This window comes from Geotrypetes seraphini, chromosome 18 (genome assembly GCF_902459505.1).
Source record: "Geotrypetes seraphini chromosome 18, aGeoSer1.1, whole genome shotgun sequence".
NCBI lineage: Eukaryota > Metazoa > Chordata > Amphibia > Gymnophiona > Dermophiidae > Geotrypetes > Geotrypetes seraphini.
In genome coordinates, this window is record NC_047101.1 from 19372210 (window position 1) to 19393960 (window position 21751).

At 39.5% G+C, this 21751-nt stretch overlaps 1 protein-coding gene across 4 annotated transcripts in view; it reads right to left on the bottom strand.

The window, feature by feature from the left end:
- Positions 1 to 2107: 2107 nt before the first annotated feature.
- The window catches only part of GALNT10 (polypeptide N-acetylgalactosaminyltransferase 10), a 129244-nt gene continuing 109600 nt past the window's right edge, over positions 2108 to 21751 (bottom strand). For all 4 annotated transcript variants that reach the window (XM_033927749.1, XM_033927748.1, XM_033927750.1 and 1 more), the window contains 4 exons: positions 20574 to 20795; positions 13604 to 13720; positions 7629 to 7778; positions 2108 to 2373 (listed from right to left, as the gene is read on the bottom strand). In XM_033927749.1, the coding sequence (XP_033783640.1) occupies positions 2206 to 2373; positions 7629 to 7778; positions 13604 to 13720; positions 20574 to 20795 (657 nt within the window). In that variant the 3' untranslated portion in view covers positions 2108 to 2205. The remainder of the gene's footprint in view (positions 2374 to 7628; positions 7779 to 13603; positions 13721 to 20573; positions 20796 to 21751) is intronic.

The window sequence follows — 21751 nt, forward strand, 5'->3', positions numbered from 1 at the left end:
AATAACACATGGGTTAGGCATAGAGGATCATTATTTTTGGAAGGAAAAGGGGAATGCTAGAGATCAAATAATTAGAGAATGACACGGTGACAAAATTCATCACCGTTCCCGTCCCCGCGGATAACCGCGGGAAATAATCCCATGTCATTTTCTAGTGTCTATTTCAACCTCAGTCCTTCTACACCAGCATTCTTCAAAGCAAAGCTTGCGGGTCAGTGGTTGTGGCCATTCATACTCTGATTCTTATGTGAGCCAAGGATAATGAAGCCATTTTGACATCACTGATGTGATTGGCTCTTAGGCACCGGTGGAATGAGGCATTATGACATCACAATATCTGCTCTGGATACCAGAGACTGTCAATGTGTAGTCTCTATCTCAACCTCAGTCCTTCTACACCAGCATTCTTCAAAGAAAAGCTTGCGGGTCAGTGGTTGTGGCCATTCATACTCTGATTCTTCCCTCTCTCCTTAAAGAATGACATGAAGATGGTTTCCCGCGGTTATCCGCGGGGACGGGATCGGTGATGAATTTTGTCACCGTGTCATTCTCTACAAATAATGTCTGTTATACTGCAACAGGAAGGAAAAATGGGAAGAACAGTTAGATAAAGATCACAAAGTGTGTCATAATACTTTGAGTTTTAAGTAAAATAATTATATCGCACTTTAATAATTTACAATTACCTGGAGAAACAAGAAAAGGGAAACGAATAATCAGGACCTATCAGCTCTGCTAGAGCTGCTATTTTGCACAATAGTGTAGTGCTTGGGATTTTCAGGTAGGTAACAGTAATTTGTACATCATTACAGTGGAATTGCAGTCAAGGCCGATGAGACTTAATTAGAGACCATTACAAAGAAGATCCAGTGTATAGAAGCTTTGCTGATTATAGCCTAACAGGATTTGAAGCAGTGATGTGCTGAGCATAGGTATAGATGTTAGCTTTGATATTTAAACACCACACAGTTTTCCCATTGCATCATATAAGGAAGTGCTTCTCCTGGAGGAGAGGGGATAATTCAGTATTACCACCATGAGTATGAATGAGATAAATTTACATAGATCAAAAGACAAATTGTATGCAAATCCTGCATACTCTTGGTGGTAATCTGGAAAACCTGGCTGGCTAAGTACATGTGCCTCCAGGACAGGGATGAGAAGCACTGATTTGAGGGATTCATTACTAATAATGATCATTTATTGTAGATATTTTGCTATAGTACTGTTATCTCTTACTAAGGCATAGGAAAAAAAGAAATATAATGTGACTGGGTAACGGCAAAGAAATTCACCTCAAAAGAGACCAATTTTTAAAGCTGCTGTCTAGCAACTATGGAAGATCCTGGTATAAAAAAGAAAAGAATTAGAGGTCTACTTACCAAAGTGAGTTAGTGCTCCAATTTTAACACTGTAGTCAAAACGTAATTATATGCAAAACATGGCAGAGTGCTAATTAGCATATCTAGAAATCAAGCATGAACACAGAAACACACTGCTAGATGTAATTCAAGTTTTGGCATTAATGCATCTATGCTATTTATGACACATCCAGTTTATTTGGGGTAGTTTTTCCATTAACACAGGGACATTAATTCCAACTTAACATGTGTTAATGCTTGTGTTAGTACTAATGTGCCTTGATAAATAGACCCCATAATATTATGGAAGGATATTCCACTACCTCCCCCCTCTAAAAATTCACAATCTATTTTTAAAATGACTGAAACCTATATGGCATTTCTCATAAAAAAAAAAACTGTTCCTGCATTTTTAGAATTGTAAAAAGGCACTCGAGGAAGCATATTCTTATAGGCTGCTGGTGTTTCTTGAGTGGTTAACGTGTTCTTCCCAATAGACCCTGAGGTACATACTTGGTTATATCTTACTTTTGCAACAATTTTAGTCTATTATCTAACACACCTTGTTTCTGAGTTTAAAATCATGAAATAAAGTACATCCAGTTCAGAAACTGGATTAGTTGATTTGTCTTTAAGTAATCATCAATGTTGAACAAGTGCCCCTCCCCACCACCACAGTATTTTTAAAATAAAGGTCAGGTAGCTATTTCCCACCTCGGACAGTTCCATTTTAAACATACAACAAAATGAAAATCCTTTTTTTAATACAATTTTTGTACTCCACTCCAGTAAAAAATATAGCTGCAAAATATATATATATTTATATAATATATAGTTTCTGTCATTATAAGTCAGGATTTCTGTTGAATTTGTCCAAGATGGTGGAGTTTGTGTATTCAAATATCCATTTTTGCGTTGGAGAGGAAGGATTGCAGGTGTTCATGAAAACCTTGTGTTCTGCCTCATTGCAGTCCATACAGCTGCCACTGACTGGGTGGTAAAAACTCTTGTCCTAAGAACAGAGATCAGAGGAGAACATTAAACTTATAAAACCTGGTATTTGAGAGTTATTCATAAAAATTGGGAGTCCAGTCAAACCTTGGTTTGCGAGCATAATTCGTTCCAGAAGCATGCTTGTAATGCAAAGCACTCGTATATCAAAACGAATTTCCCCATAAGAAATAATGGAAACTCAGACGATTCATTCCACAACCCAAACACTTTCATACAAAATACTATATGTACTTGTATTGCAAGACCTCGCTCGCTTAGAACAGTCACTACACTCCCAAAACGTCAGAGAGAAGAACCATTGGCTCAGTTGTGATGATGTGACATATATATACTGTATGTATTCGTAATGCAAGACCTCGCTCATTTAGAACAGTCACTAAACTCTTGCAGTGTCAGAGAGAGAAGGACCATCGGCTCAATTGTAATGATGTGACGCGTGTATACTGTATGTACTCATATTGCAAGACTTTGCTCGTTTAGAACAGTCACTAGACTCCCAAAACGTCAGAGAGAGAAGAACCATTGGCTCAGTTGTGATGACGTGACATATATATACTGTATGTATTCGTAATGCAAGACCTCGCTCATTTAGAACCGTCACTACACTCTTGCAGTGTCAGAGAGAGAAGGACCATCGGCTCAGTTGTGATGATGTGACGCGTGTATACTGTATGTACTCATATTGCAAGACCTTGCTCGTTTAGAACAGTCACTAGACTCCCAAAACGTCAGAGAGAGAAGAACCATTGGCTCAGTTGTGATGATGTGACATATATATACTGTATGTATTCGTAATGCAAGACCTCGCTCATTTAGAACCGTCACTACACTCTTGCAGTGTCAGAGAGAGAAGGACCATCGGCTCAGTTGTGATGATGTGACGCGTGTATACTGTATGTACTCATATTGCAAGACCTTGCTCGTTTAGAACAGTCACTAGACTCCCAAAACGTCAGAGAGAGAAGAACCATTGGCTCAGTTGTGATGATGTGACATATATATACTGTATGTATTCGTAATGCAAGACCTCGCTCATTTCGAACCGTCACTACACTCTTGCAGTGTCAGAGAGAGAAGGACCATCGGCTCAGTTGTGATGATGTGACGTGTGTATACTGTATGTACTCATATTGCAAGACCTTGCTCGTTTAGAACAGTCACTAGACTCCCAAAACGTCAGAGAGAGAAGAACCATTGGCTCAGTTGTGATGATGTGACATATATATACTGTATGTATTCGTAATACAAGACCTCGCTCATTTAGAACCGTCACTACACTCTTGCAGTGTCAGAGAGAGAAGGACCATCGGCTCAGTTGTGATGATGTGACGCGTGTATACTGTATGTATTCATATTGCAAGACCTCGCTCATTTAGAACAGTCACTAGACTCCCGCAGCGTCAGAGAGAGAAAGACCATCGGCTCAGTTGTGATGTGTGAAGACTGTATGTACTTGTATTGCAAGACATTGCTTGTATATCAAGTTAAAATTTATTGAAATATTTTGCTGGTCTTGCAAAACACTTGCAAACCAAGTTATTTGCAATCCAAGGTTTTACTGTATTTAGATTTATTACTCCAGATACCTAGGGGATATACTCACTTATTCCCTAATTAAAAGGAATTAACTTTTAATATAATTTTATACTATCATAATATATTCAGCTCAAAGGATTATTTTAAGGAAAGGAGGGAAGAGCCTCAGACTCCCAGCTGCCGCTGCTCTTTTTTTTAAATTCTTTATTAAATTTTCAAAATTATTTTCCAAGCTTTAACATCTTGTACAGAAAGTGTAATCTAAGACATAACAATTTAAACAAAAATCATCAAATAAGAAAAACATTTCTTAATACACTCAAGTCCTCATAAGTGATCCAAGAAGTAAGAAAAGAGTAATTACTAAGTCCTAATAAAATAATGAAGATATGTATATCTGCTGCTGGAACAGAGAGCTATTCAATTAAACAGGAGCTGTTACACCTTCTTTCTCCAAGCGTTTTAGGGAGAGAAAACTAACTAAATGAGAAGGATCTACAAAAACATATTTTAAAGAGCGGTATCTAATAATATACTTGCAGGGATAACGCAAAAGAAAACACCCTCTAATTGGATTACCCCTGGTTTCAAAATTAGAAACTCTCGTCTCCTCTTCTGAGTTTTTCTCGAAACATCAGGGAAAATCTTTATTTTGAACCCCAGGAAGTCCATAAATCTATTTTTGAAGAACAATTTAAGGATCCAGTCTTTATCTGGGGATAAACAGTCATCAATAAAGTAGCTGGAACAGCTGTTTCTGTAACAGATTCCTCCAGAATTGCGATAACATCTAAGGGACCTTCTTGTTGGTCTGGATGCTGATTTTGAGTTTCTTGAAGCTTTAAAGGTAAATAATAAGCCCTTGTTTTTTTTGGGGGGGGGTAATGAATTTTCCAATATTCCCAATACCTCAATGAAATAACGTCTGATCATATCACGAGGAGTGATTGAGGAAACCTTAGGAAAATTTATCAGCTGCAAATTATTAGCACGATTAATGTTTTCAAGGGCCTCGAGCTTCCTCCTCAGGATAATATTGTCTTTCACAATTAAATCTTGATTTTGTTTAATTGTTATTATCTCTTTTCCCCTTTTTTAACCATCTAATGTCACCAAAGACAAATCTTGTTTTAGAAGCTTAAAATCCTCTTTCTGAGTTTTAAATTCTTTGTCCAAATGCTCTATATGTGGACTAAGAGAATTACCTAAATTCACCACCAAGTCCCAAAGAGCATCTAGGGTAACCTCCGGGGATTTAAGTGCAGAAAATCTGTTGCAGGTGTAGAAAGATACTGTTCTTTAAATTGTTTTAACCTCCTGAGGCGCTTGTGCCTCATTAGCTTGAGATGTTCCTGCCGCAATTCCATCCAGAGGGGAAGAACCTCTCTGAGTTGTTTCCACTGGCAAGCCTTCCGAAGTACTGGTCTCTGAGACTGAGAAAACTTCCTCTTCCGGGGTAATCTCGTCTCGCGGGGAGCTTGCTCTTTGCGGAGTCGGCTGCAGAGGCGGAGTCCTGATGTTGGGGCTCAGAGTAACATCGAGCCCAGGGAAAACCGCGGCGGCATTACTCTCTGCCGGCGGCTCCAGCGGGCGATTCCCCGATGGTAATTGCCCTTGTTGGAGGCGTCTAAGAAAGTTGTCTATTGTAATTGATGGCGGTTCTGAGCGTCGGGAGGTTCCACCATTGCTCTTCCCCCTTCTCTTCGGAATTAGTGGGAAATGCTTTTCACCGCTTTCAGGAAACTAGAACCACGATCGAAGGCGTCCTCCCAGCTAGCAGGTAGTGGCGTCCATCTTGGATTCACTTCTTGCTGCTGCTCATTAGCTTTCAAGCAGGCTGTATTCATGAGCTACCTCTTTGGCTCAAAAACCTCCTCCTCCCTATATTTCTTTATTAATTGTATAACTCCATATCGATTTTATAATTTCATAATCAAATAATTAATTTTATAATTTCATAATAAATAATTTTATAATTTAAAATAAGTTTTTATAGTAAAAAAAACAAAAAACACCTCCTCGGAGTATATCCCCTAGGTGTTTGGAGTATTGAATTGTTGGATTCTTTGGGGTTGTATGATTGTGGAGTGTTTCATTTGGAGGGGCATAATCGAAAGGAACGTCTAAGTCTGTTTTCGTCAAAGTCGCAAATCGTCCAAAGTAAAAAACAGCTTAGGACACATTTTCGAAAAATACGTCCAAATATTTTTTTGTTTCAAAAATCGTCTAAGTGTACGTCCTACCAATCTGATCGTCCAAGTTGCTAAATCGTCCATCTTTATACCACATTTTCGTCCAACTTTTCGTCTAAGTCAAAAATACCTAGAACAAGCCATTTTGGACGTGAGAGGGGTCTGCAAAGTGATGGACTGAACACCCAGACATGGCACCTAAATAGTGGGGTACCTTACAGGGCACTGCTGTGAACTTCACAAAAAGGGTAACATGTCTTCTCCTCACTACAGCTCCCTTATAAGTCATGGTGAGCCCCCCAAACCACCTCCAGAATCCCTTACACCCACTTATCTACCACCCCAATAGCCCTTATGGCTGCAGGAGCCACTTATATGACAGTAAAAAATGGTTTTGGGGTGTATAGGGGAGTGCACATGTTTCAATATCAATACAGTGATTACAGGGGCTTATGGGCATGGGTGCTCCTCTCCATGGGTTCCTAACCCACCCCCAAGACGACTTATGATGGCTCTGTGCAGCACGACAAGGCTTTCCTCTGCCAGGCTACCAAGTGATGATGCACAATTTTCAAATTGTGATTAATAATTTTATGGGGGTGAGAGGGGGGGGTCGGTGATCACTGAGGTACTGTGTGGAGGTCTGTATTATGTGTTTGCAGTGCTTATCTGGTGACTTTAGGTGGGTGACTTAGACCATGTTTTAAATGGTCTAAGTCACAATGTCCAGGTTCCGTCGATCCTGTGCTGTATAACTTTCGGCTATACATGCTGTATGACTAAGTCTAAGCCTGCCCACGTCCCACACAAATCCCGCCCTCGACACTTTTCCTGAAATGCTCCGTTTAACTATGGTCGTATAGTGGCACTATGAAGGCCTAGGTCATTTAAAAATACGTTCAAAACCCGATTTTATTATCGGCACTTGGACGTATTTTGACAATGTTCGTCCAAGTGCTGACTTAGGCCGGTTTTTGGACGTTTTTCTCTTTCGATTATGAGCCCCTTAGTATTTAGATTTATCCCTTTAGAGCAGGAATTGCTGAGCTCAGCTGTTTTCAAACTGATGGCCTTGCTCCTCCAACCCTACCTTAGCTATCTAGTCTGTTTGAGGTCAAGTGGCCTGGAACTCAAAACAAACACACATAGAATGAATTTGTTAAAGGCAAAGGATTGTTTAAAAAACAAAACAAAACAAACAAAACTTGAAGGAAAAAAAAAAATAATAATAAATAAATAAATAGTTTGAGTTCTCTCTCTAGCAAATTACGTAAAAATAAGACTGACATTTTTAAGGGAAATCAGTGCATTGAAAGATGCGTTCACAAAAGCAAACAAGAAACCACCAGCATAAGCATTGCTACAAATGATTCTCCAGCATGCTGTCTCCAATAATATCAAGCACTAGCAATATAAAAAGTAGAGCTTCTGTAGAGTGAAGTTTCTTCTACTAAACCCTTCCAAGTCAGCAGTAATGACCTAGTTTCCTTTCTCGTCCCATGCTCTTTTCTCTTTCTCAACTCACTTTTCTGTATCTCCATAGTTGATTCCCCTTCATTCCATGACAGTCATAGAGTGTGATAGGGCTGGTATGGGAGATAGCATCAAAACAGACCTTTTTTGTATGGAGTGGATCCCCAGGACGGATATCTTCGTGCCAGCTGAAAGTGAATACCTGCAATCATATTGAACAAAGCTTTGTAACGTTACACAGAACTTTCAAGAATAATAGGGGAAAGAAAAGAGAGATGATCATCGCCACAGAAGTTTATAGTCCGCCTTGTTTACAACCGTAGTATATAGAATCAAAGGAAAAGTCCTGGTGTAAAGGTAAAATAAATTAAAAGCAAGATGGGAGGTAACAGCTTCAAGGAAAAGGTAATAAAACAAGCAAAATATCCAAGAACAAGTGGGAAAGTACACATTTATAGTGGTATACAATGGCACATTTCACCACTATCAGACCCGAGCTTACGGGTGTGAGGGAATCAGTGGGGATGGGACTTGTGGTTACACAAAAATGAGGTCCCATGTCGTCCAGCACCGCCGTTTCAGATGGGCCTTGTGGGTGTTCTGGTGAAGAGCATCACCAACCTGTCAGTGGTCTCCTGTGCTCCTGCATTGCACACAAGTCTACGTTCTCACAATTAACTGCCTTTGAATCTGTAAAATTCAAGACGTTGCTACGTCCTGTGCTCTTAATTTTACTGTTATTGGACCTTTTTTTTTTTTTTATCTTTTAACCACGATGAATATACTGTAATTGCCTACAATATTTTCTGTGTGAGGCATAATCTAGTGTGAAAATGGCTTTTATAAAATTGTGTGGATTATTATATGTGCCGAACACCACAGAGTTTTGGATACAAGGCAAGTGGAGAAGTGTAGTGCTCGGGCCCTTCATCTGGGCCGTTTGGTGGGGTCGCTGGGTCGTGGTTGCCATTGGAACCATCATTGCCTTTACAAGACGGTTGTGGTCCTGGTGGCGGCCGCAGTTTGGTGGTTTCGCTGGGCGGTTTGGGTGGGGGGGGGTCTGGGCTTTTTGTTATATATTTAAAATTCTGTGATTATTTGATGGTATTCGGTATTTTCATCACAGAAGTAAGTTATTAACTCCCCAGATTGATTATTATATGTGCTAACAGAATAATGTTTACTTTTAAGAGATTTGCGGTCTTCATTTGTTTGGAGTTGTTGTATGTATACCTGTGTAGTTTATTAAAAAAAAAAAAAAAGAAAAATGAAAGTTTTAGGCATTCGGATTCTCTTTTAGTCATGAAGGATCAGGTTTTACCTGTCATTAAATCTGCTTTCTTTTAGATGCAGCTTTTGAGTAGATTAAAACCTATTGGAATTAATTTATGATATAGTTATGTGCACTTGTTTGATTTTAAAATGAATAAAGAACTGGGAAAAAAAACAAACAAACCTATGCTGTCCCCGTATGATTTTCATCTTGTAGTTCAGAGTGTTGTATTGCAAAGGTTATATTATTGTAATGCACTATACACTTCTCCCTCGGTATTCGCGGGGGTTAGGTGCAGAGCCGGACCGCGAAGTGTGAAAAATCGTGAGTAACTTCTTGGCTGGCTCTGACCCACCCCCGCCTCTCTTCTGCGTCCCCGGAACCTTACCTGGTTGTCTAGCGGTGAAACAGGGCAGGAGCGATCTTCCTATGCTCCTGCCCCGTGCTGAGCCATCATCAGAATGGCTGCCGTGAGTTCCCGTTGTAGTCTCGAGACTACAACGGGAACTCACGGCAGCCATTTTGATGATGGCTCTGCATGGGGCAGGAGCATAGGAAGATCGCTCAAGTTTCAAGTTTATTCATATTATTTGATTGAACGCTTTAGCAAATTACAAAGCGTTGTACAAAAGGTAAAAATATGATTTTAGAGAAATCACATATACATAATTCGTTACCAGACCTCCTTGGGTATTTGCTTTTTATAGCCATGGGAAACAGTAGGAAAGAGGGGAGGAAATACAATTTTAAAGAAAAAGTACATAAAAGGGAAGTACATAAGGAGGGTAGGAAGAAAAGGATTGCTGGCGGAGATGGGGTCAAATAAAAGAGCTATTAAAAATCTTAATTTGGAGATGGCTGAAATGGTTGGACATTGTATTTTCAGTTAAAGGCTTCTTTAAAAAAGAAGGCACTTTAAACTACTCTTAAATTTCTGCAAATCTTGTTCGAGTCTTAGATATAAGGGAAGAGAATTCCAAGTCATTGGAGCAGTTACAGAAAAAATAGAAGCACGGCGTGTTCCGATAATTTTCAAAGAAGGAACATTAAGGGTAAACTGTGAAGTAGATCTAAGAACTCTCGATGAGTTCTGTGGAATCAAAAGCCTATCTATAAATGCCGGGGCGTTGGTTTGTATAGTCTTGAAGACTAGAAGAGCTATTTTATATGTAATCCAATATGTAATTGGCAACCAGTGAGCTTTTTGCAGTAATGGGGTGACATGGTCAAATTTTTTTGAGCCTGAAATTATCTTTATTGCTGTGTTTTGCTCCTGCCCTGCTTTACCGCTAGACCACCAGGTAAGGTTCCAGGGAGGCTTGAACAGCTTAAAAATAGCCAAAACATGAAAATAGTTTTTTTGTAAAAAAAAATAATTTGCAAATAACCAAGTTCGCGGATACTGAAACCGCGGATTTGGAGGGAGAAGTGTATTTAGGCATGTCATCATCCAAACGTAGATCTTTACAAGTGGTTCAGAATGATGCAGCACATTTAATCCGTGGTGGCAGTAAATTTGAGTATGTGACACCTTTATTATGAAAACTGCATTGGCTACCTTTTAAATCTTGAGTACTGTTTTTATTTTTCAAACAATTCACCAAGAGATGCTGTGATATCTTTCACATGCTGTGACATTACATCAGCCCCATCAATCCTTAAGGTCGGAGAACACAATGTGTTTATCTGTTGATGAGTTACTGCACGAGAGGTATACAATTAATCAACGAATAACCTATAAAATATAACTTTTAACTTTCAAAACTCTATTCAATAATGAACCCTTATTTATAGATCAACTGTTAATTCCATATAGCTCGCCCCGAGCATTAAGATCAACTGCTCAAGGAATACTTACTGTACCTTCCCTAAAGATCATCGGAACCAGACATCACGACATATTCTCAGTCATGGCTCCCCTTACTTGGAACGCCCTTCCTTTATACATTAGAGAAATCAAAGACCTGAACTTATTTAAAACTAACTTAAAAACTTTCCTTTTTAAAACTTCTTTTAATATTTAAAACCTTCTTCCTTATTATTATTTTTAATTTTTTAATCAGCAATTTTAAATAATCCCTTTTTCTTTTTATTCTTAACTTCTCTCAATATGACTTTTTAAACCCCCAACCCTAATGTTTTTTCCTCTATCATATTTTCACTTTCTTCTCCTCCGAGAAACGCACTATGTAACTTTAACCTACTTTACCCCTTCCCATTGTTTCTCTAGTTTGTCTGTATTGTCTGTCTGAAGTTTTTTTTTATGTACCTCTTTTAAAGCTATGTACAGCATTTCTTTTTTAATTGTTGCTCGCTTAGTACAAAATAGGCGATTTATCAAATTCAATAAAACTTGAAACTTGAAACTAGTACTATGGCCTATTTTGTGGCAGGGGTGAAGCTTTGGAATAATCTGGTTGGACAACTGAGAATGAATAATAACTTTCAGAATGTTATAAATGTATGAAATTAATCAAACGGCAATCAATTTTTATATATAAATGTTCTTGTGAGGATCACCAATCAAACTCTCACCACAATTAAAAGTTAAGTACCCTTGAAATATGCTAGAAGGGTTGTTAAATTAAAATTTAAAAGTAAAGTTTGTTAGTAAAAATTGATAGCGGCTCCAGTGAGGAGGTAGTACATAAAGGCTAGGGCAGTGAAAACTTTTGAGCCCAGGTGGTAATTCTGAGGAGCTGGGAATTATATATTGGAGGTGAGGAGTTTGAGATATTTACTGAGCTTGGTATATATCTTGGTGAAAGATAAATTTATTAAAAACATTTCTTTTTATAGAAGCTTTTTAAGTGGTTAAGAAGCATAGACTGAAGGAATGATGTGATTAAGGGAAATAGTGGGGTTTTTTGTGTTTTTATCTTCAAGTTTCAAGTTTATTTAAAATTTCTTAAACCGCCCAATCAGCCTTCTAGGCTGTGAACAAATTTGTAAAAAGCAGAGGACAAACTTTAACAGAAATACACGTTTGAGGTGACAATACGTCACCAAACTATAACTATAAAAACTTTAAAAACTATTAAAAACAAAGACAAACTAAAACAAAAGGTAAAAGGCAAGAATTACATTAGGCAAAGTAAAAGAGAACAATTTGGGAAAAAATAATAGGGAGGGATGCTGTTAAACTCATTAGTATTTTCGCTTAATTGCCCTTAAAAGGACAGTTAGGTCTCAAAGGCATCAAGGAAGAGAAATGTCTTTAGCTTCGTCTTAAAGTTATTAAGATTTGATTCTTCGCGTAAATAATTTGGTTATGTGGGGTTTTTTTTGTAATCCGCTTAGTAAAAGCCGAATACAAGTTTTAAAATGTGACTTGCCCAGGGTCACAAGGAAGGGTATGGAAAACTGTGGCATGTGGCTGGGGGAAAGAGTGTACAGTGTGTAGAGAAGGGGCTGGTTGTCACACTGTTTAAGTCAGGAGTAGGGGTGTTGCTTGGATCATAGGGATGCATGAGTTGGCAACGAATCTACTAAGGTGGGAAGAATATGGGGTGAAGAGGTAGGTATGCTTGTGTGTATGTGAGAAGGGTGTGATTGGTGATGAGGGATATGAGTTAGATAAGGAGGGAAAAAAGGGGGTGAGGGGGCATGGGGGATGGGTGGTTGGCCTAGCTAGGATTCAGTAGGCCCTGAATGGGAAGACTGAGATGCCACCTCCCTCCCCCAGTGTGCAGGTACACTCACCCCACCCATTTGCACTCAGCTACTTACCTTCTTGTGGGTTCCTCCACAGCTACAGCATCAGAGACAGCACTAAAGGGACTTTTCCTCTGCCACATCCCACCATGCTGATCCAATTTCCAACTTCTGTGGGTGGGACGCGGCAGACGAAAAGCTCGGCTGGCCAGCCTTTGTTGCTGTCTCTGATGCTGTAACTATGGAGGACCCCACAGGCAAATAAGTAGCCGAGTGCAAGGAAGGAAGTGCTGGATCTGGGTGAGCGTACAAGCACACTGGGGAAGGGGCGGTGGACCTTATCTCGGTCCTCCCATCCAGGGCCTACTGAGTCCTAGCTAAGCCATTGCTTCTGTCAGATAGAATGGCCAAACACTGAGCAATGTGTTTATTTACATCCCACCCCTAGAGCAATTGATACTATTTCCCTTGGCCTTGGATACCTGCTTAAACTGAAGACTTTTTGGGGAAGAGACTTGATTATCATTATCAGCACTTTGTAATTACTGTGCATATTTAGAATTCAAAGTAATCAAAACAGAAATGTGTAGAAAGAAAACTATTGTTATTTACGGGATCTACACCGAATGAGACATTATAATGCATATCATCAAGGATATAATAATCAAAATAGCTCTCTGGGTGTTAGCTGTATGAACATAGACAATACTTTTAATTGGATTGGGGTAATTTTATAATGGCCTGCACTGAAAAATACATATTTAGTTTTCACTTAGCAGATTTTGCTGTATTTTCAAAGTAAAAGTGCATATGGTCATTTTGAAGGAACAACACTCAAAACACATTTTCATTCGCTAGTTTGTGCACTTTTGCAACTAAAATATCATTCCTATGGATGGATGGACAGACAAACAAACATACTTTTATCACATACTATCACTTGAGTGATATACACTTAAAGACCTAATCTTTCGAGCCATTTAAAAGAACATTTTCATGATTCACTGGATCCTAACCTGATGAAAGAATTACTTTAGAAGAAATGTGCTTAATACAAAAAAACCTTGATAATGGGATAAGGAAGAGTAAGGAGCAAATACCTGCATATACCCCCAAGAAGCTTCTCCTTTTTTCTTTACACACAATTCCATCCTTAGCACGGAACCCACGACTCCACGTTTTGTATCGAGACACAGACCGGTTCCTATGTTACGGATCTAGAAAGATTCATTGTAAATTACATACTATTCTCATATCTGAACCAAAGTAAAGCTGATTAAAAACGTTATCATATTTTACAATTATATAAGACATTTGAATTTGAATTTTCCTCAAATGTTAAGTTTATCCAAAATATCTATTTTATATTTTTCTGAAAGAAATTTCAGCATCCACCTGAGACTCTCCTCCTTTACAGAGATATGCTTTTTTAACAGCCATGTCTTCTAAGAAATTATTAAAACCAGGAGAAGCTTCATTAGTATGTCTCTTCAGATAGTTTAAACGTTACTGAAATATTGGAAAGCTTTATGGATGAGGTTATATCTAGAGGAACATTGCTAATTTCTTTAGTCTTCCTCCAAGATAAAAAGACATTGCTTCTCCATTTCTTCCAAGTATCTGATTCCAATTTTCTTGGAGGGAAGATTTTTTATTTTTCCCAATGTTTCCAGATGGACACGAATTAGGAGAAAATATTTTGATTTTTTATCACAATTATTAGACAGAGGTGCCAAATTTCAGCTTAGGTATCCTTGTAAATGTGTAGTAGTATTTGAGAATGACTCATGTTTTTTATGAACCATCTCAATTAGAATTTTTTTTGAAGAGTAAAGGTTTACTTATTTCTTCTCCTTAATTCACAATTACCCCCTCCAGTTTGAACTCTCCCCCACCAAGACAGATGTAATGGATTCCATTGCTCGCACATTTCTGTTACCTTCTGCAATAAAGATTTTTCATTCTCTTTTACTGTATCTTCCAACATGTTTTTTATCCAAATTCCCAAAATTTTAATCCATTATCTTTCCATACAAAAGAAAATGAATCAAACAATCCTTTTGTACAATACACGTTTAGTGCAAGAACTTCAGATTTACTCCAATTTATCTTATACCCTGAAAATTTTCCAAATTTCTCAATCAATTCAAGTAAGCAAGGAATGGTTATTTCTGGATTTCTCAAATGAAGCAAAATATCATCTGCATATGCAGAGACTTTGTATTCCCGGTCTGAATAAGGAATACTTGCTGAATAGCTAATAACAAGGGTTCCAAAACAATATCAAAAAGCAAAGGCGATAGGGGACAACCTTGTCTAACCCCCCTCCGCAAATTAAAGCATTCTGAAAAATTATTATTAATATATAGTTTTGCAACAGGGGAGCTATACAATGTTTGAATTATTTGTATAAATCTTGAACCTATTCCAAACCATTCCATAGCTTGATACATGAAAGTCCATTCCACCCGATCAAAGGCTTTTTCTGCATCCAAGGTATTTATTTATTGAAATTTTTGTGGTAAAACTCCTATTTGAACAACAGTAAGTATCATAGGGATTTACAATGTTAGTACAACTCCAAAAAGACATGTGGTAGACAAATCTATCTATATGTGTATATATATTAAAACAATTTTGATTTGAAAACTTGAGGGTTTTATTTTTTTATGCCAGATACTACTTAAAAGGTTTTCTTCTTTATACACTTCTCCCTCTGAATCCGCAGGTTTAGTACCCACAAATTCGGTTATTCGTGATTTTTGCCCCTTGTTTTAAAACGCTGAATCGCTGCGTCCCGGACCTCTCCCCAGACTTTACCTGGTGGTCTAGCGGTGACGTAGGGCAGGAGCGATCTTCTTATCAAAAATTGCCTGCTGTGAGTTCCTGTGGTCTCACGAGACTACAACTGGAACTCACGGCAGCCATTTTTGATGATGGCTCTGCACGGGGCAAGAGCATAGGAAGATTGCTCCTGCCCCATGTCACCGCTAGACCACCAGGTAAGGTTTGGTGAGGTCCGGGATGCTGGAGGGAGGCAGGGGTAGGTCAGGGTCGGCCCTAAAAGTTATCCGCGATTTTTCCGTATTTGCGGACCGGCTCTGCCCCTAACCCTCGCTGATTCAGAGGGAGAAGTGTACACTTGAAAAATATAAGACAGAAGTGTTTCTATTTATGACTAATCATCATCACAATAAACTTTTACGTGAGCATACCGTTAACATCCTGAAATACTTTTCCTGTATGCTGTTTTTGTTAAGAACCCATATCATTCAGTAAGCATATCAGAATGTTGACTATATGCTCACATAGAAGGGCATTTTCAAAGTCTAAGTCTGATTTGGGCGTATAGTACTAGACATCCAAAGTTTTCAAAAGGCAAACCACCATACGTCAAGAAATATATATTTTTTAAAAAATCCTCTATTTGGATATTGTGACAAATCTAGCGCTATCCCTAGCTTTGACACAGTGGTGAAGAAGGTAGGTAGTCCCCGAGGCAGGAGAGCTGGTCAGGTTGTCCCTGCAGAATATGAAAAGCTGACTTCACTTGGACTATCCCAGGAGCTAAGAAACTACAGCTCCCAGAAGGCCAGTCTCAGCACAGAAAGCTGTGACTGAGTCAGGCACAGCTGCAGAGAGTTTTCTCTCCCTTCTCACTCTGCAGCAGGAAGGGGCGAATTAGAGGGGGTTAAAAGAGAGCAGCTGAGAGAGAGTCAGGAGGAGGAGGAGCCGAGGAGGCTTCAGGGTGTGCTCGGTGGAGAACCCTCTCCTCCTCAACGGAATGCTGAGGAGCTGAACCAAGACTGGCAAATGTTGGACACAGAAGAGCTTACTGCTGACCCAAGGAGTGAGGAAGGAACCCCAGGGGAACCCATGGAAATCCAGGAGAGTCTGGTAGGACCGGAGGAGGTGTCCATGGACATTGATAAGCAGTAAGGGGATGTGTATTGCCTGGGTCCACAGTAGTGAAGCTACCAGTTATGCCAGTGATAGTTTAAAGGGGAGTTGTAGTTCTCTCCCTGCTGATAATGAACTGTTAATTGCTGCTTGAAAGCTTTAGTTGTAAAGCTAGCAAATGTTTTGGCATTTTTTTGTTCTCTCTGCTAGCAGCCAAGCTGAGCCGAGAGCGTTCGTCCTCACAGCTGTGCATAATTAATTACTTGAAAGGCACAGCAGGGAGCTGTGCTGAGAGCCTGCACGGACCTTGTGAATTCAGTGCTAAAGAAGAGAATACGGTTTACAGAGCTACAGTATGTGATAAGCCACGTTAGGCTGTGAAAACCAGGTGACATGCTGGCCAGGTTTCTTGTTGCACAATTTTGGGTTAAAGTTTGTTTCTGTTCTGAATGTTTCATGCCTGTGAAATGACACAGCTGCTGGAGCTGAAGCAGCTCAGTGAAAGTTTCTAAATCCAAATTGCTCTGGTGAACAGGACTGTTTATAGATGTGCTAACAAAGTCCAGAGGCTGTGGAACTATAGGTTAAAATAAGACACACCCAAAAACCTGGACACTGGATTTCTTTGAAAGTTTTGCTCTGTTTGAACAGCTTGTGTTTTGCCTCATAGTTTTGAGTGCTTGTTTTGAGGTCTGCTAAGCTGAAGCATTTTTCCTTTTTGTTCAATGCAACCCGTGAACATAATAAAACCTTTGTTTGATTATTCTACTATACTGGATTTTGAGGTGTGTGAGTTTCTTTTCCCTTGCCTGTTTTTCTTTTGGTAATGTCAGGGAATCTGATATTATACCTTAGGCAGACGCCTAAGAAGGCCTGAAGGGTACCCTGGTTAAAGGGTACACGTATGGACAGGAACAGTCACAGTGTTCCAGCTCGCTGCCGTGAACAGGAGCTGGGCAGGTGGGACAATATCCAGGCCATTGGGACGCCCAGACTGTCAGGACGTCTATCTTTATGCCACATTTTCAAACAAAATTTTGTCCAAGTCCCAAACACCCAGAACAAGACCATTTGGACGTGAGAGGGGCAGTCCTGTAATGGACTGGCCACCCAGACATGGTAACAGAGCAGTAGGAAAATGATCTGAACTAGAGAATGGAAATGGCACGGGGACAAATTTGTCCCCGTCCCCCGCTGGAACTCATTTTCCCATTCTGTCCTTGCAAGTTCTTTTCCTGTCCCTGCCCCATTCCTGTAAGCTCTGTCTTCATCTGCACAAGCCTCAAACACTTTAAAATCATAAGTGTTCGAGGCTTGTGCAATTAAGGCAGAGCTTACAGGAATGGGGTAGGGACAGCAACAAAACTCACGGGGACAGGGAAACTGAGTTCCTGCGGGGAAAGGGACAAATTTGTCTCCGTGACATTCTCCACTCTGAACTTCACAAAAAGGGTGCCAGATAAACATCTCACCAGAACTCCCTTATAGGTTATGATGAGCCCCTCAATACCCACCCAACCCCAATGGCCCTTATGGCTGCAGGTGGCACCTATATTGCAGTAGAGTGGGGTTGGGGGGGGGCTCACATTTTCCATCATAAATGTAGTAGTTAAGAGTGGCTTATGGGCCTGGGTCCTCCTTTCTATGGTTCAATAGCCCACCCACCAGGCTACTTAAGACACCTGTGTGCAGCTCTGCTAGGCTTTCCCATACCAGATGCTGCTGTTTTAGAGACAGGTATGTACCCGTTTGTTCTCATTTTTGTGTGGTGGAAGGGGGGTCAGTGAGCACTGGGGGAGTGTGGGGGTGTCTTACTTTAATTCATGCAATAGTCATCTGGTCAGTTTGGGCATCTTTGTAGCACTTAGACCAGGGGTCTCAAAGTCCCTCCTCGAGGGCCGCGATCCAGTCGTGTTTTCAGGATTTCCCCAATGAATATGCATAAGATCTATGTGCATGCACTGCTTTCAATGCATATTCATTGGGGAAATCCTGAAAACCCGACTGGATTGCGGCCCTCAAGGAAGGACTTTGAGATCCCTGACTTAGACCCTTCTAAAACAGGTCCAGTTCCAAACATATAAGTTCCATCCAGGAGGTCTTGCAAAATGATTATCACTGCAAGACGTCCATGTCTAACCCGCCCTTGAGACTGCCTGAAGCCCACCCACAACACACCCCCAGCCATGACCATCTCATGCTCTGAACGTACAGAGGCTGGAACATCTTGCTAGACGTACAGAAAAAAGATTTCAATTTTCGGCACTTGGATATCCTGGCGATTCGGACGTCCAAGTGCTGATTTAGGATGCTTTTTAGACGTCTATGTTTTTTGATTATGGGCCCCATAGTGATTGGATTGTAATGATTAGTCAGAAACAGAAACGCTCCTTTCCATTTTTCATAGGTGTGACCATATGCTATTTCTTTCTTAAGTGTTAGTCTTTCAATAGGATTATATTTTTCTTTTTCTTTAATTCTTTATTCATTTTAAAACTTTCATCAAGTGTACAAAAATTTATAATAAAAAAAATAAATCTAAGCACTTGTACATCTTATCATTATATCTTATAATTAAAAATATAACCCTCCCCCTCCCACCCTCGAATCCCTCTAATTATTATACTTTCATATAATGGAAACCCACCCCCCACCCAACACTAAATCTTACATAATTAATAGAAAATTATTAGAAAAATGGCATCAATCATGACTTCATGAGGATTATATTTTTCTATGTCTACTTCTGTTAATTTTGTGTTATACACTATGTGAAGCATATCTATGTAGGCATTATGCTGAAACATGGTAATGTCAGGTCTAAGTTAACACTAATAGTGCATTTTATTTGTTTTACTATGTTTTTTTGTAGATATACTTGCTTTTATTACAAAGTTTTATTCCCTTAAATTTAAGAAATTGTATTTACAACATTACATTTTTTTCACTATCAATGGGTCTTCACTTTGCCTCAACTCTCATAGTAAGTCTTTGGAAGAAGATGGAACAATGGATGACAGATTTCAAGCTCAAGCTCAACCCAGAAAAAACAAAATTCTTCGTTGCCTCCCCTCACCTGCTTGACAATAAAACCCCACTATGCATCAATAAACTCAACTACCCTATTCAGCCCACCATGAAAATACTAGGTGTTATTCTAGACCAATGCCTAACAATGAAGGAACAAGTGGATTCCCTATTCAGAAAAGGTTTCCTTACTCTCTGGAAACTCAGAACCATTAAATCATACTTCGATACGTCAACATTCAGAATCCTAGTGCAATCCCTCATACTGAGTCAGCTTGACTACTGCAACATCGCCTATCTAGCAATCTCACAAAAGAATATGAGACGTCTCCAAATAATGCAAAATGCTGCGGTCAGACTTATCTTCGGGCTGAAGAAATTCGACCACGTGACACCCTACTATCAGCAGCTGCACTGGCTACCAATGGAAGCCCGAGTAAGGTTTAAATTTGCCTGCCTCTGCTTCAAAGTACTATACGGCCTGACCCCCAAGTACATAACGGACCTTTTCGCATTTTCTAATAACAAACTCAAGAGAAACACACACCCAAAACTCATTTCCCCTCCAGTTAGAGACTGCAAAATGAAAAAACACTACGAACACCTTCTCTCTCACCAAGCAGTCCTATGGGGCAAAGACCTAGACCAACTGCTTTCGCCCACTACATACGGGGAATTCAGGAAACGCCTAAAAACATACCTGTTCCAGAAATACCTAAACAATTGACCCACTCTCCCTCTCCCTCCCCCCTCCCTATTCCACCTGAACTTACAGCACTGTTATAAATATAATCTGTTATTTTCATCTTATCGTAACTTTACGTTGCTATTTATCCCCAACAGGTCCTGTCGGACATTACCTACTAAAATGTACATATTACATTTTCGCTCAGCAAATTGTATTTCTATACTATTGCCTCCTGAGGTCTCTGATCTCTGTATTTCCTCTGAATATCTACTTATTGTATTTCGCTGAATGTCCAGCACTCTTGATTGTAAACCGCCTAGAAGTCGCAAGATTGTGGCGGTATAGAAGAATAAAGTTATTATTATTATTATTTGTCTCACTTTTTTCTATAGGATGGCATTTTGAATCCACGTATAATAACCTTTTCCCACATGCTCTATGCTTTTTAGGTTTACCTCTCCCCAGGCAGCTGCTGGAAGCTCCACAGGTGGGTAGTACTTTGGAAGGTCCCAGGCAATTTCTGTCATGTACCATTTAAAGCTCTTACAGTGCAGTTTGCTGCGAAGTTCTTTCTGCGAGGTCACATCCCCTGCTGAGAGATGTCTGTATTCAGGACGGCGCTGGTAAATATATTCTGCATATTCATCCATCCATACTTCAGCCACTCGCTTTAAATTCTGTGAAAGAAAACAAAATCATTAACCAAATCTTTTAAAACAGTTTACAAAAATAAAAACAACAAAGATAAGACACAAACAATAACAACTTTTAGCACAGCCGGGACAGGACCCGCCACCTCACCTCCCGGCTTGGCTCACCACACCACTGGACCACCAGGATTTAAGGTGAACCTGAATATAAACCAAGACCCCCATTTTTGGGTCATTTATTGGCCCCCAAATCTCAGTTTATATTAGAGTATACTGTATATGGTATATTGTTTTTAGTGCAGAAGGGGGATGTCAGGGGGCAGAGAGTGGGCATTTCTGCATAATTAGTGCATTTACATTAATTATCACATGCTAACTGATTAGTGCATGATTAGCTCTTATGGAGAAATTCTATAAGAGGAACCTACCTTTTAAGAAGCTGCACTAGGCTTTTTTATTGCCAGCCACGGTGGTAAAAAAACAAAGCTAAGTGTGACTAAATAGAAACAATCTTTTTAGGCACCATTTACAAATTTCCTCCTTCCCCTCTCTTGCCCTTTCTCCCCATTGTTCCCACATCCCTTAAGTTAACACAACTTGTACGTCAACTCAACTTGAACCCCACTAATCTTCTGTAAACCGCATAGAACTTAACGGTATTGCGGTATATAAACTGTTATTATTATTATTCTTCTTACTGTCTACGGATTTGGTGGTGGTATAGGCTCCTGTGCTAATATTTCAATGGCTGCATGCTAATGGCAAAATTATTGCACACCCATTAATTCAAATCAGACATTTTATGGCTGCGGTAAAAATAATATTTCATATTTGCTATAGCGCAATTAATGTAATGTAATTTATTTCTTATATACCGCTACATCCGTTAGGTTCTAAGCGGTTTACAGAAAATATACATTAAGATTAGAAATAAGAAAGGTACTTGAAAAATTCCCTTACTGTCCCGAAGGCTCACAATCTAA